The 15,838-nt window shown below is 41.8% G+C and overlaps 1 protein-coding gene across 1 annotated transcript in view; it reads left to right on the top strand.

Annotated features, from left to right (window-relative positions):
- Positions 1 to 1,422: 1,422 nt before the first annotated feature.
- Positions 1,423 to 15,838, top strand: part of GLIS3 (GLIS family zinc finger 3) — a 148,018-nt gene continuing 133,602 nt past the window's right edge. The window contains 3 exon segments of the mRNA XM_005155006.1: positions 1,423 to 1,506; positions 1,508 to 1,650; positions 1,652 to 1,794. Of these exon segments, the coding sequence (XP_005155063.1) occupies positions 1,423 to 1,506; positions 1,508 to 1,650; positions 1,652 to 1,794 (370 nt within the window).

The following is a 15,838-nucleotide window of genomic DNA, read 5'->3' as shown; positions in this document are numbered from 1 at the left end:
TGAAGTTCTGCAAAATAGGCATGTTTTGGTTGGTTTGGGTTTTTTTTCATAGTTCACAGGATGGAGAAAATTGAGACACTGCAGAATCATAGTAAGTGAAGGGTCAAGTATGCAGGGTTTACATGTAATTCAGTCATGAATACAGTGGTTATATATAATCTTACTGGCTTCAGTGTTGAAAATCTCGCATGCTGATGGTAAAAGTTGTGGTTCAGTGTTTTGATGCAGAAAGATCATAATACTGAATGAAAACCATAATTGAAGCCATACTTCAGTTTTATTTCTGTCAGCTTAATTTGTTTGCTGAACAAGTTAATTAGTCACTGAGTCTATGATTGAACAAATTACTTAAATGTGTGCATAACATTAAACATGTGCCTAGTGATGAAAGCTGGGCATGTGCTGTTCAACTGAGTTAGGGCTGAAATTACTCTGTCTATGCAATATCTTAATCCAGTGATTTCCACTGGCAAGTGCAGCTTTTGCCTAAAAATCTTTTTTATGTTAGCAAATATATAGATCTAGTTGATTCTGCCTTGAGGTAGGCTGTGGCTGAGACGATCTCTCAAATCCCTTACCAGTTGTGTGTTCTAAGAGTTAAATAACAGGAACATGTGAATGATGAAAAGCCAAGGTTCAAAAAATTAGGACAATTTGAAAGATGGCCTTCAGAATTTGCTATTCTATAATTACATTTAAATTACGGCATATCTATACACTTACAATAAGCATCTACTTTTGAATTAGTGTTTGTAGCTACTCCTGTGCTCTGTTTTTTGCAATACTTTTCTATTGTTAAGTGCCCCAGAGTATGAAGGACCTTAGAGGCATTTCTGTGATTTTGTGACTTTCTCTTGATTTTGCTGTATGCACATTGTTTAGAATGTGAATTGGTATCTCTTCCCTGTTTTGTCTGTATCTGCAAAGTGCTGGCTTGCTGTTTGTGCTTTTTGGCACCATTTTATTAATAGACTGAAGAGATGGCAATAGCTGTGTTCATCCTAATGGCAACATCCTATCAAGTCTTTCCATTCCTGGCTGCCTACTTCACTTGGTCAGCATTCACTTAATTTCATGGCTGATTTACCTAATGCAAAGGCAGCTGACCCTACGCAAACTTTAGTTTTCGAAGAGGCAGGTTTTCTCCATGATAAAGCTCTAAGTCATTGCTTGGCTTTGCTCTTTCTCCCTGACAGACCATACAGTGCTTGTAATTTTTTTTCTTGTAACCAGTAATTTCACAAAGCTAACGGTCATATACAGTGCTCTTTCATTTATTATTTACTACAATATCCATTCTTTTTATTTATGTATTTTTTTAAACAGGCATAATACACAGTGGATTACTTACAGATTTTGGATTGATGTCAGTCATAGCTGTGGATCTGTCAAAACCACTTTGATTACATTAATTTCTTAAAAATGAACAGGAGGTCATGCAGTATGAGTCATCAGACAACAGGTATTCATCATAGGCCTAGAATGATCAGTGGACAGCAGATTCCACCCTATCAGAGTTCATGCAGGACCTCCCTGTCCATCTTCAAGCAGTGGCACCCCAATACCAACTATTGGAAACTTGTCTGCCAGCCTACATTTAAAGGGAGGGGTAGGTCCTAAGAGCAGCATCATTGACAGTACTATTCACCTCTCCTCTAAGTTCTAGGAAACAAGTGGTTACCAGTGGGAAGCCTGTATTACAAGTCCCACAGCCCCCAAGACTGCCAGCCCCACAGTCTTTAAAGCCAGAACAGCAAGAATTTGGAAATGCCTTCTCCCTATGCACAGGTGAAGGCAGGACTCCTTCTTCTATTGCTATTAGGAATAGCATTTTTTCTCCACTCTCATATACACAGATGTATGGTTTTAGGAGATGGAATCCAGTCTCTTCTTTACCACTCTTTTACTATAAAGGAAGAGATACTGAAACGAAATGCTTTGCTATTTTCCATTAAAGTAATTCATAGTTCAATTATTCCCAGGGGCTTTATATTGGCATCAACAGCAGTTGCTGAGAATCCTGGAGCTGTCCTAAGATTCTTTATGAACAGTGTAGTTTGCTTTGCTAACCTAACCTCTTGACTCAACAAAACCAGGTAGTCATTTTAAGTTCTGTGGCACCAGAATTTTGTGAGTACTGTCAGAAATGCTCCTCCTTGCATTAATGAATCCAGCTTTCCACTGGTGGCTGACAGTTGCTTACTGATGAAAGCAGCAATGTAGTGATAACTTTTTTACTGTGCTTAGGCTGCACAAGGTGTAAAACACTTTGGAGCATGTCTTGACCATAGAGTTGCAATCCAGGTTTAGGAGCCACTGTTCATGCTGTAAAAAATAATGATGCATATCCCTCACAAAATTTGGAGATTTGTCCTCTGTGGGTAAGTGCTTATGCAGCAAATGAAAAAATACTTGACTGTGTGCCCTTGGGTTTTTGAACTCAATACAAAACTTTTAAGTTTTCAGCACTTCTTGACTCTGCTCATGCTGGAGGTAGGGATTACTTTTCTGGAGGAGTTTTGGTATCATACTTTTGAAACTGAATGCACATAGACATGAGAATTTAATTTATATAAAGGAATTAAATACAATACCAAGAAAAGCTTGGGTTGATAATTTGAGTGAAAGTAGAGGAAGGGAGACATTTGTCGTTTTATTACAAGTCTGTTGCTTCTCTCAGTTTTCTTCACTACTTACCTTTGAAAATTGTGACAAAGTCCCTCCCTCTTGGGCAATGCTTGCAGGCTTGAAACAAGCATCATTTAGAGCAAGCTGAAAGTTAACTGCATGCTTGAGTGCTCTGCTGAGTCAGATCAGTGGTAATACATTTGCATATTCATTGAGTGACCTCTGAGATCACCATCTGGTGATTGTTTCTGTTGTAGTTGTGGCTGTAGTTCACAGCATATGAGAGGTTTCTGTCTCTCACTACAGATGGAGCCTGATTCCTGCTGTTTTCAAAATTACATGCCTAAAAACAGGGAATCCATGCTGGGATATGAAATCGCTCTACATAACAGCTAATTCACCTACAGTATGTGTTGCAGAGTGTTACCACAGGGTGAACAGAACATCACTGAGTTTAATGTCCTTGATTTGAGGATTTTGATCTTCTGTGCGTGGCCGTTCTGTTCCTAGTTGCTGTCATTTCTATCTTTCCTTCTTGGCCTGATTAGCTCTCACATATAGTCTGGTATTTTTTTGGATAGCTGTAGAGAATTCAGCTGAAGGGCTGACATTAGGGAAGTTTATGTATAAACAGTGATGGTTAGACAAGATACTGTAGACTTCAGGATTTGAGATTCTGTGTTTCTATGGATTTAGATTAGTAATTCATCAAGTTTTAAAATTGTTTTTATTAGCAGGACCACTTAGAGAGTTGAAGATTGATGGCTTGACTTCATGAGTGAAAATTCTGGGGAGGGCTTTAACCACGCTTACTTCAAGCATAGTGACCAAGGGCATGTGGGATATGCAAATCTGGTCTGAAAAGGGTGCTTAGGCAATCAGGGAGTGTCTGACCAGGACTGTCATCTCCTGAGTAAACTCAAGCTACCCATGCGCTGGTCCGCCCACATGCAAGGTTGGATCTGCAGCTTCCCATGCACCTTGTCACCTACCGATTCAACCCTCACCCGTCCATACCCACAAGAGAGAGCCAAGCCCTTCCAGCCTGCACAGTGGATTTTTTAGGTGAGGCACAGCTTGTGCAGAACTGGCCCCACCCTTTACACTTGAGGTTTAACTGCCACAGCCTAGCAAGCTAGGACGGTGACAGCAAAGACTGCAGGTCCTACGTTTTGTAGGAGTGTCCTTCTCTTAGATGGAAGACCGTACAAGGTTAGAGGATCTCCATCAACCTGGATTTAAAGATAGGAGTTTTCATTCTCCTATGAGGAGGGCCTGTCTTCACTACCGAAGATTCAGGAAGGGCTTTAAGCCACACGTTCGGAACAAGACTCTAATTTCCTGGGTCAGTCTTGAGTGACCGCTATCGCAAGCCACCGAGGCGCTGACAGCATCACTATGTCTAGGTGGGATTCTGACTTACAGCCATTCAGTCATAAGCCCACAGATGGTAGCCTCACGCCAGTGGCTCCTCAGCCAAGCGCAAGCACCAGGGGTCTGAACCTGTGGTTCCTCTCATACTGAGCAGGATTACTATTGCAACAACACATCATCAGTAGGGTAAAACTAACCTGTCTCACGACAGTCTAAACCTGGCTCATGTTCCCTATTAGTGGGTAAGCAATCCAATGCTTGGTGAATTCTGCTTCACAATGATAGGAAGTCAACAGGCGAGCTCAGGGAGGACGGAAACCTCCCACAGAGCAGAAGGGCAAAAGCTGCTTTGATCTTGATTTTCAGTACGAATACAGACCGTGAAAGCAGGGCCTCATGATCCTTCTGGCTTTTTGGGTTTTAAGCAAGAGGTGTCAGAAAAGTTACCACAGGGATAACTGGCTTGTGGCTGCCAAGCATTCATAGTGATATCATTTTTTGATCCTTCTATATCGGCTCTTCCTATCATTGTGAAAGATAAATAATTATCTACCAAATAAATAACTACCTCTTAGTGCAGGTAGTTGTGGAAGATGGTTGTGGGAGTAGGTACTGCTGGTGGAATGGGATCTTTGGTCTGAATCTGTTTGATTATCCTAAGATGCATATGGCAGTTCATTCAAAGTTTAGGAGGGGGGTTACCTGTCCTGTAAGACAATATATTACAGACTTAAAGCAGCTTGGATTTGATGGATGAAGAATTTCCACTGTGACTGAAATTCCATGCTGAGGTTCTGATGGTGGAGGTGGTGTAGCTGTTGCACTTCCAGCTGCTGTGATCATAACCTGGTGGAGAGGTCCATGGGAGGAAAGAGGCAGCCTGTCAGCCTGGCTTTTGGTCTTCCTTATTGTGACTGTGCTTTCAGCTAGTATGTCTGCCAAGACTTTCTAGAAATTGTGAGCAATGCTCAGTCATGAGAGCTGTAGCCATCTCCTTGCATCCCCCATTCTCCTTTCCAGCTGGTGAGACTGCATACATAGGGAGTTCAAGCCTGAGATACCGATCTGGCCTTTTTTTTCCACTTTGACTGCTCTACTAAAACTGGTGTAGTCAACATGTGGCTCCGTGACTAGGACAATGACACAGTTGTGAAGAGTTCACATGAAAATACTTGGAATTGTGCTCTTACTAATGAATATCTAGGTGTGAATCTGGGCATTTGTTAGTAAGAAATGCAGAAACTCGTTCAGGTAGACATGAGCGCCTTTTGTTCTCGTTTCCAGGGTTATTGAAAAGACAGCACTCATCTTCCATTTCTGTGCTTCCTGCAATGTTAAACTTGTTCCTGGTACAATGAAAAGTCATTGCACCTTTTATTTCCTATTTTCTTGCAAATGTGACTGTATTTTTTTTTTCTAGTAAAATGAATCAATTACTTAGTGTTCATGTGTAAGATGGGCACATTTCCTGTTGGAGACCATTACGGCTCTTCCTTATCCTGGAAATAGTTGACAGGCAATAAGTCTTTGGAGTAGGGTTTATTAGATTTTTTGTTTGTTTGGTTTTGGGTTTTTTGTTTGTTTGTTTGATTGGTTTTCCTCTTCTTTTTTTTTTTTTTTTTTCCACAGAGGCTCTGGAAGGAGCAGCAGCTCCAGTGCTGCTAAGCTGTGTGAGAACTGTGAACTTGGTCAGGGAGGATCATTTGTTTCTAGTTGCCAAAAGAGCCTTGTTTCACTTTTGAACAATAACTGCACAGGTCTGCGAGGGGTGTTATATGCAGAAGTGTTAATCAGTAAGCAACTTGAGCCACACTTGAAATCTCTTTAATATACTTACTTTGCTCCTAGTGCTGTTGGGTTTATGTGTCGGTTGGCACACTGTGAAAAAAAATGTTCATCAGTATTCCATGCAGTTCTTACACAGAAAGTTTAACTCAAGACTTATTTTCTTTTTCAGTTGATTTCTATAATCAATTGTCAGCAGTCTTAAAGCCTGGTTATTGATGATGTTTAGGTACAGCAAAGTGATTAAGTGACAATGATCCTAGTTTTATTCAGCATGACACATTTTCCAGCTTTGCATAGGCTTCAGTGGCCTTGGTATTCTTGAAAAACAGCACGGGATCCATCAAGGCAAGGAAATCATTGCGGCTCTGGCACTTGCTGGGGAAATCCATTTTGAAGACAGGAGGTATGGGTCTTGGTGGATTCTTCTGATTGGTCTAGGACTTTCTAAAAGGGCACAGCTGAGAACATGAGACTCCCCAAGTTTAATTCTGCAATTAATTTTAGGGGCTGAATGACCAGCAATCCTGGTCAGGTTTGAGAAGGTTCACTGTGGTTCTTGTTACTCCTCTCATAGAATGTACAAGAATTTTACATCATTTTTATGTAAAAGATGGTTCATAGATTCTTGTTGCAAAATATTCTTTTGGAATGCTTATTTCAGGTTTGGTGGCTTGGTATTTTTTTTCCTTTAGTTCTTTTTTTTTTCCTTCCCCCTCTCTGTCTGAACATTTTCGTTTTTTTTTCCCTATCATAAATGATGTTCAGCTGTTGAATACAAATGATGGAAGGCGGTGATTTACATTGACTTTGACTCTGTAGTTTTAGAGTCTATATCTTACACATTCATAATTTTGTTTAAGACCAAAATGTTTAAAAGAATAAAAATAGCTGGTGATACAAAAATACATGTTGGACTATGTACTAGAAAGGCCCCAGGCGACTCACAAAAATTCCCTGAATAGTGTTAGGCTTAATGCCAAAAAGCATCTACTTTACACAGGAACTGTAAAATCCCTCAACAGTGTTAGGCATTTTGCCATCACTTAGCATTCTGTGCTAAGAGTATAATTTAACTTCTCTTGTACCAGGACTCATACCTTTATCCTCTAATTTGTGGGTGTGGACAGTGAGCTTTAAAATAAGCTGCAGCTATCCAAAGGATAGCTAAGGACATACAAGGGCAATATAGCAAAGGAGCAGTTTTAAGTAAAACTCCTATTTTACAATTCTTGTAGATCAAATGCTATTCTTTCAGACTGGGGCAAATCAGTTGAAGGTAATGGGCTATATTTATCAATAGATTTATGATGGTACTGGAATGGGTTGCCCAGGGAGGTAGTGAATGCTCCATCCCTGGCAGTGTTCAAGACCAGGTTGGATGAAGCCTTGGGTGATATGGTTTAGTGTGAGGTGTCCCTGCCCATGGCAGGGGGGTTGGAACTAGATGATCTTGAGGTCCTTTCCAACCCTAAGTATTCTATGATTCTATGATTCTATGCCTGTTTTCACCATGATGACAGCTTGTTGTCAATAGCATACAAAGAGTATCTCCAGCTGCAAGGGTGCAAAGAAACTGTGGACAAGCTGGGTGATGGAGCTCATGACCTTACGGACAACCTCTGGTGCAGATCTCAGTGTGCCTTTGAATGTCTTCCCCAGCAAAATTCCCAAAGGATAAAATCAAGGCAGATGGATTAAAGATTAAATGATGATTATGCATCCTAAAAGTAATCCTAGAAATGGCTAATTAATTTTGTATCCTCCTTCAGGCTTGCAGAGAGGAAAATCTGATGCCTTGGGTCAAATAATCATAAACAAGCAAACCAGAACAGGCCAAAATACTATATTAGCATTTCATTTTGTTAGAGTGCATGGGGTTTTTAAATTTTATTACATCACCAGGAGGTGGCACTAACAAAATTTGCTTTCATACAGAGAGATGCATGTTTCGCCTGCCTTTTTATAGAGGATATTTGGGATAAGAATCCAGTTGAAATATGAAATTTCTGGAAGTTTTGTACCTGAAAATTCTTAAAAGCTTCATTGAGGCCACTTCTCCCTCTGAGTGAAATAAGATTTGAGTATTTTGTCGTGAATTTGATTTCACAGAATCACAGAATCCCAAGGGTTGGAAGGGACCTCAAAAGATCATCTAGTCCAACCCCCCTGCAAGAGCAGGGAAACCTAGAGTACATCACACAGGAAATTGTCCAGGCGGGCCTTGAATATCTCCAGCGTAGGAGACAGCATAGGCCCACAACCCCTGGGCAACCTGTTCCAGTGCTCTTTCACTCTCACAGTAAAGAAGCTCTTCCTGATGTTCACCTGGAACCTCCTATGCTCCAGTTTACACCCATTGCCCCTTGTCCTGTCCCTGAACATCACTGAAAAAAGCCTAGCTCCATCATCCTGACACCCACCCTTTACATATTTGTAAACACTGATGAGGTCACCCCTCAGTCTCCTCCAAGCTAAAGAGACCCAGCTCCCTCAGCCTCTCCTCATAAGGGAGGTGTTCCACTCCCTTCATCATCTTTGTGGCTCTGTGCTGGACTCTTTCCAGCAATTCCCTGTCCTTCTTGAACTGAGGGGCCCAGAACTGGATGCAATATTCCAGATGCGGCCTCACCAAGGCAGAGTAGAGGGGGACGAGAACCTCTCTTGCCCTACTAACCACACCCTTTCTAATGCACCCTAGGATGCCATTTGCCTTCCTGGCCACAAGGGCACATTGCTGGCTCATGGTCATCCTCCTGTCCACCAGGACCCCCAGGTCCCTTTCCCCTTCACTCCTTTCCAGCAGGTCAACCCCCAACCTGTACTGGTACATGGAGTTGTTCTTCCCACATGCAAGACTCTACACTTGCCCTTGTTGAATTTCATCAAGTTTCTCCCTGCCCAACTCTCCAGCCTGTCCAGGTCTCACTGAATGGCAACACAGCCTTCTGGTGTGTCAGCCACTCCTCCCAGTTTAGTGTCATCAGCGAACTTACTGAGGGTACACTCAGTTCCCTCATCCAGGTCACTGATGAAAATATTAAACAGCATTGGTCCCAGCACCGACCCCTGAGGGACTCCACTGGTCACAGACCTCCAGCTAGATTCTGCCCTATTGACCACAACTCTCTGCCTTCTTCCTTTCAACCAGTTCTTGATCCACCTCACTACCTGATCATCAAACCCACACACTTCCTTGGCTTATCTATGAGAATGCTGTGGGAGACAGTATCAAATGCCTTACTGAAATCAAGAAAAACCACATCTACCACTCTACCATCATCCCTCCACCTAGTCACTTCCTCATAGAAGGCTGTAAGGTTGTTCAAACATGATTTCCCCTTCATAAAACCATGTTGGCTGCTCTTAATGACCCCCTCATCCTTAATATGCCTAGAGATGGAGTCAAGAATAAGTTGTTCCATCACCTTTCCAGGGACGGAGGTAAGGCTGACTGGTCTATAATTCCCGGGTCCTCCTTCTTGCCCTTCTTACAGATTGGTGTGACATTTGCCATCCTCCAATCCTCAGGCACTTCTCCCGTTTCCCACAACTTACCAAAGATGATGGAGAGTGGCCTAGCAATGACCTCCGCCAGCTCCCTCAGCACCCGTGGGTGCATTCCATCTGGACCCATTGATTTATAGATGTCCACATTGCATAGCTGATCCCTAACCCAGTCCTCATCTACCAAAGCAAACTCCTCCTTTGTCCTGACTGCTTCTGGGGCTACAGGAATCTGGGGCCCCCAAGGAGAGTCTGCAGGAGTAAAGACAGAGGCAAAGAAGGCATTCAGCACTTCTGCCTTCTTTATATCCTCTGTCTCCAGGGCACCCACTCGTTCAACAGTGGGCCTATATTGCCTTTTGTGTTAGTTTTATTTGCTGTGTATTTGAAGAAGCCCTTTCTATTGTCCTTAACCCGACTTGCAAGATTAATTTCCAAGGAGGCCTTAGCTGTCCTAATTGCCTCCCTACATCCTCTAACAACTGTCCTATATTCCTCCCAAGTGGCCAGCCCCTCCTTCCATAATCCATAAATTCTCTTTTTCCACTTGAGTTTGCCCAGCAGTTCCTTGTTTAACCACACTGGTCTCCTAGATCCCTTACTTGATTTCCTACCCATTGGGATGCTCTGATCCTGAGCTTGCAAGAAGTGGTCCTTGAATGCTGACCAACTGTCTTGAGCTCCTTTACCACCTAGTACCCTTTCCCATGAGACTTCTCTTAGCAGTTGATTGAAGAGGCCAAAGTTGGCCCTTCGGAAATCCAGAACTGTGGCCTTGCTAGGTATCCTATTCCTCCCACACAGGATCCTAAACTCCACCATCTCATGGTCACTGCAGCCAAGGCTGCCATTGACCATCACCACTTCAACCAGACCCTCCTTGTTGGTGAGTACTAAATCTAGCAGCACTCCTCTCCTAGTTTGTTTGTCCACCATTTGCATTAAGAAGTTATCATCAATGCACTGGAGGAACCTCCTAGACTGTGAATGATTGGCTGTGTGAGTCTTCCAGCAAATATCAGGGTAGTTAAAATCCCCCATGAGGACCAAGGCATGTAGTCGTGAGGCTGCTTTCAGTTGCTTGTAGAAAGCCTCATCAACTCCTTTGTCCTGATCAGGAGGTCTGTAATAGACTCCCACAACTGTATCACCCGTACCAGTCTGTCCCTTAATTCGTACCCACAGACTTTCCACTTGCTCCTCATCTGCCCCCAGACAGAACTCAATTCATTCTAGTCACTCTCTCACGTAAAGAGCAACTCCACCACCTCGCTTTGCTGACCTATCTAAAAAGGACATAGCCATCCATGACCACATTCCAGTCATGTAAGCTGTCCCACCATATCTCTGTAATTGCCACCAGATCACAACATTTAGACCGCACACAGACTTCTAACTCCTCCTGTTTATTCCCCATGCTGCGTGCATTGGTGTACAGGCATTTCAGGGAGCGAGCAGAGCACACTGATGGCACCCTCGGGAGGCAGGAGGCCTTCTAGTCCTCATTAATACTAGAACAATGCCACACTAGTTCAAACCCAGCTACAACCCCCTCACACTTTGAATCTAACCTGAAGCTCTGTGAGTGAGCTCTGCTAACTCTTGCCCTAGTACTCTTTTTCCCCTGCAGGACAGGGTATAAACAACTATCCTTTCCCACAAATGAAACAATAGATTGATAGTCCTCCCTAGTCCGCCATCCTTCAGCCCTAGCATGTTTCTCTTGGGCTTTTCCCTAACAGGTCCAGTTAAATCCCCTCCCCCCTTCATATCTAGTTTAATTTGCAAATATTGGATGTTATTTTTATGTTTACACAATGCTTTGAGATCTCCACCTGAAGTTTATTGACACCAAACACAAAATTGATTTCTATGTGTGTACTAGAGAGAGAGAATAGGTTGGTTGTGCCTTTACACAAAGTCACTGGGGGCCAAAAAGCACAGTTGAGTGTAGATGTGTGCAAATATTGAACTGCAGATGAGTTTGGCTTTTTTGATTATTACTCCTGTGTTCTTCTTAAACTGTATTGCCTTTCTTAGCAGTGCTATAACATGATCTTCACCATGGTGATGCATTCCTTTGTTTGGTCCCCACTGCTGCAGACATGTTTGATGATGGTAAACAGGAAGCATACCAACTCCTTGCTTTTTTTTAGGTGCTTTCTTACCCCTCAGAGACACAAGACAGCAAGAAGTAAAGCTTCTTTCTGGTATCTACTCTATACATAAAGGGCAAAAATGGTCTTCATTTACTTTCAGGGTCTCGCACAGTTATAAATACATGGAATAGTCCTGTGAGGAGCAGGGAATTGCACTCAATGATCTTTATGGGCCCCTTCCAAACTTCAGATATGCTGTGATTCTATGATTCAGTAATTCTTCTGGAAATGAAAATGGGAATTTTCTGCATCAGTTAGTTTTTTTCTTTTCTATTCTACTTATGGCCAGTCTTTCTGAAGCTGAATTTGATAATTAGTTTTCTCTGACTTTAAGGAAGCTAGGGAAATTCATATGAATTTTTTTTGAAAGACCATGCTTCCATGTTTGAATTTTGCCTTAAGTTGGTGTCTTGGGTTCAGCTGCTGGGCTTAAACCACAGCAGCTGGACAAAAAAAAACTGTTTTAAAATGTATCTATTTGACCTGTTTCTAACTGGATTATAAATAGCCTGCACATGTTCTTTTGTCTCTGTTTCCGTACCATTTATCTCTCCCAGGGTAAATATTGTCTTAGACCAGTGAAGGGTTTGCAAGTATCACACTTTATACTAGAATTAGTGAAGCATGTCCTTCATGACTAGTTGTAAAAGTGCATACCATCTTTTCAGCAGACTTGAGATACCAGCTCAGTGTATATTGGGTGCAGCAGAAGGGGCACTGGGCAAGGAATGCAGAGATGCAGATGTGAAAACATGGGTCAATTGATTTTACTGTCAAAACTTGGTATTCACTTAAGCATGGCAGAATGTTATTCTGGTCTTTGCTGTGGTACTTGCTGCTGGAGCTTATTGAAAGAATTGTCATGGTTTAAGCCCAGCCGGTAACTCAGAACCATGCAGGCACTTGTTCACTTCTCCCTTTCTTCTTCACCCTGCTCTTGGAGAGATGGGGAGGAGAATTGAAAGAATGTAACTCCCACGGGTTGAGGTAAGAACAGCCCAGTAACTAAGGTATAACACAAATCACTACTGCTACCACCAACAATAATAATGCTAAGGAAAATAACAATGGAAGAGAATACAACCACTCACTGACCGATACCCAGCCTGACCTGAACAGCTATCTAGCCCTTCTGGGTAACTGCCCCTAGTTTATATAGTGGGCATGACATGCTGTGGTATGGAATACCTCTTTGGCTAGCTTGGGTCAGGTGTCCTGTCTCTGCTTCCTCCCAGCTTCCCCTCCTCCCTGGCAGAGCATAAGACTCAGAAAGTCATTGATTGGAGTAAATATTACTGAGCAACAATTAAAGACATCGGTGTTATCAGCGCTGTTCCCAGGCTGAAAGTCAAAACCACAGCACTGCACCAGCTACTAAGAAGGAGAAAAATTACTGCTGCTGCTGAACCCAGGACAGTATCCACCCCTTATTCCATTCCATTCCATTCACGTCATGCTCAGATCCCACTTTTTTCAATATATCATCACTCTTGTCTCGTGTGTGTATATGTATATATATATATATATACATATATATATATATATACACATCTGCACAGAGAGAGAGAGATAGATATCATTCCTTAGTGCATGGACCAGTCCCTATAAAGCTGCTGAGTTCAGCTGATGTGTGATGTGGGGCTCCATCTCTTGTAACTGTCTTTCAGAGCAGGAGAGACCATGTGCAGTGTTGGACTGTTGCTTGCTGATGACACCATGGAACTCATCTGGTCACTGCTGAGCTCATCTAGTTTCGTCAAAGTTCATTCTTTGTTGGAATGATGATCGGAGAGAAGTCAGGGCCAGCCACTGGTGACCTGAAGACATCTAGTTGGTGGGCTATAAAAGTGCTATATAGCAGGCAACAACATACAATTGAGTTCATTGGCTGTTTTCCCCTAAAACCAAATCCCCTTGAGGTACACATTGGACTTCCCCATCTTTCCACATTACCCACCAAGTATATCTGGGTCCCTGAGCAAAAGCAATCCCACAAGTGGGTTGCCTTTACTGGAAGCAGGAATAACCCAGGCTGTCTTGTTGCACTGTTGTGTCCTATTTTAGCTCTGTCTCTGCCTGTTCTCACTCTCCACATTTGTCTCTCTTCTCTGTTTGGGTTCATGGTGAAGAGTTTATTTATTTTATATTTACCCAGTAACAGGCACAATCTGCAGCCTACTGCAGCTTCTGGGCATTATTGTAGTGCAAGTCATAATGACAGTGATAAAAATATAATACATAGTGATGGGTGTGATGTAGGTGTCTATAGTGACTAAGTAAATACAGACATTATTCTCTCTTGAACAAAACAAAAATTTTAAATGGGATACTAACTGTAAGGTGCCGCAACAAATATACTGCTATGAAATGTTTACTGTAGTCTTTTAAACTGTCTTAATATGAGCTGCAAGAGCCAAGAGTGTTTTTTATTTTTTATGCTTCTTAATAAGCTAGTTGTGTAAATAGAATTATGACAAAATACTCATTACTGACTGCTGTAACTTTACCAGTGAATTTTGTTTGATAGTAAAGTGGTACTACTTCAGTTTCAGCAGAAACATCTTCAGTTATGGTGGCTCTTGATGGAATTTTGATCTCCTAATCTGTTTTTGGAATTTGAGTCTTAATTCAACAGGTATAATTCTGTTATTGATACTGCTCTTTGTTCAAGTTTAGCAAATGATTATGCACTTTTGTTCATTATAACTACACATGCTGTTCTCGTGTCATCAGCAACAAAAGGACAAGGAGCTGTTAGAGCCAGTCCAGAGGAGGGCCACAAGGATGATCAGGGGCTAGAGGACCTCCCATACTAAGACAGGCTGAGAAAGTTGGGGCTGTTCAGCCTGGAGAAGAGAAGGCTGCGTGGAGACCTCATAGCAGCCTTCCAGTATCTAAAGGGGGCCTACAAGGATGTTGGTGAGGGACTCTTCATCAGGGATTGTAGTGTTAGGACAAGGGGTAACGGGTTGAAACTTAAACAGGAGAAGTTCAGATTGGATATAAGGAAGAAATTCTTTACTGTGAGGGTGGTGAGGTGCTAGAATGGGTTGCCCAGGAAGGTAGTGAATGCTCCATCCCTGGCAGTGTTCAAGGCCAGGCTGGACAGAGCCTTGAGCTACGTGAACTGGTGTGAGGTGTCCCAGCCCATGGCAGGGAGCTTAGACCTTGATCTTAAGGTCCCTTCCAACCCTAAACATTCTATGATTCTGTAATTCATATTGGGCTCAGTTCTTGTGTGGGTTTGTAAATCCATTTTCACAGATTGGTCTGAATGTTATGTAGTTTGAAGGACCTATTTAGAATTATGGATTTTCTTATCATTGTGCACTGACATTTAAATTGGCAAAAACAAGAGTTTTTCTGGTGGTGGTTTGTTGGTTTTTTTGTGGTTTTTTTTTGTTTTGTTGTTGTTGTTGTGGGATTTTTTGTTTTGTTTTGTTTTCTTTTTTTTGAGGGAAACTGGGTGAAGTATTCTTTTCAAACCTAAAACAATTACAAAAATCATCCTCCCAGGAGATGGAAAGGACACTCCTTAGGACACTCCTTTATGTGCATCCTGTAGAAGACATTCACAATCATTACGGTAGTAGGAAAGCGGACTGAGGAGTGTCTTTTCTCTAAAACCCTGCGTTATTTCAGAACAGGAAAAGCAAGCTGTTAAATAAAAAGATGTAGAAGACTGGCAAAGCACCTGATTTTTCCAACTGCAAACATTTTTCAAATACTGTTTTATATATTTGTAAGAAAAAAATGAGTATCAGTATTTTCAGTTGTTTATGCCTAATACTTGGTTACAAAGGTTGCAATGTGAAGTTCAGATGACTTCATTGAAATAAATGAATTGCTGCTCCTAATGCAGTATGATAAAATTTAGGGTGTGATCCTCAGCATTTTTCATCAGTTTTTCTAGTCAGTATTCAAATTCTTTACAGTATTTCTACTTATTATCTGTTTACATAGATATGTATGCATCCTAAATTTATATGCTCATGACTAGTGCAACACAAATTCAAAATACGAGATGCAAACCTACTTTATTCATATGTACAAGTGAATCAAATAGTGTAACTGTCTAACTTGTGAGCAGAAAAATACTGGCCACTGATTTCTGCTGTTTGTTTCTGGTAATATTCTCATCACCAAAGCAAAGAAACAGTAAACTGGTGTTTGTATTGCAGTAGGACATTATGCCAGAGTTTCTTTTTTTTTTTCCCCCCTTTGTTAAAGACGTATCTATATTGTATTCATGTCTGTTAGTTTTTGTGGAAAACTACCATTTCTTTCCCTGATCTCCAGTTTTGCTGCTTTCTCACTAGCAATTCCTCTGAGTCACCGCTAATCTGAGTCACTGCCAAAATCTGCTGCTATTACTGTACAGAATA

Source organism: Melopsittacus undulatus, chromosome Z (genome assembly GCF_012275295.1).
Source record: "Melopsittacus undulatus isolate bMelUnd1 chromosome Z, bMelUnd1.mat.Z, whole genome shotgun sequence".
Lineage (NCBI taxonomy): Eukaryota > Metazoa > Chordata > Aves > Psittaciformes > Psittaculidae > Melopsittacus > Melopsittacus undulatus.
This window is presented reverse-complemented; position numbering and strand designations above follow the sequence as displayed.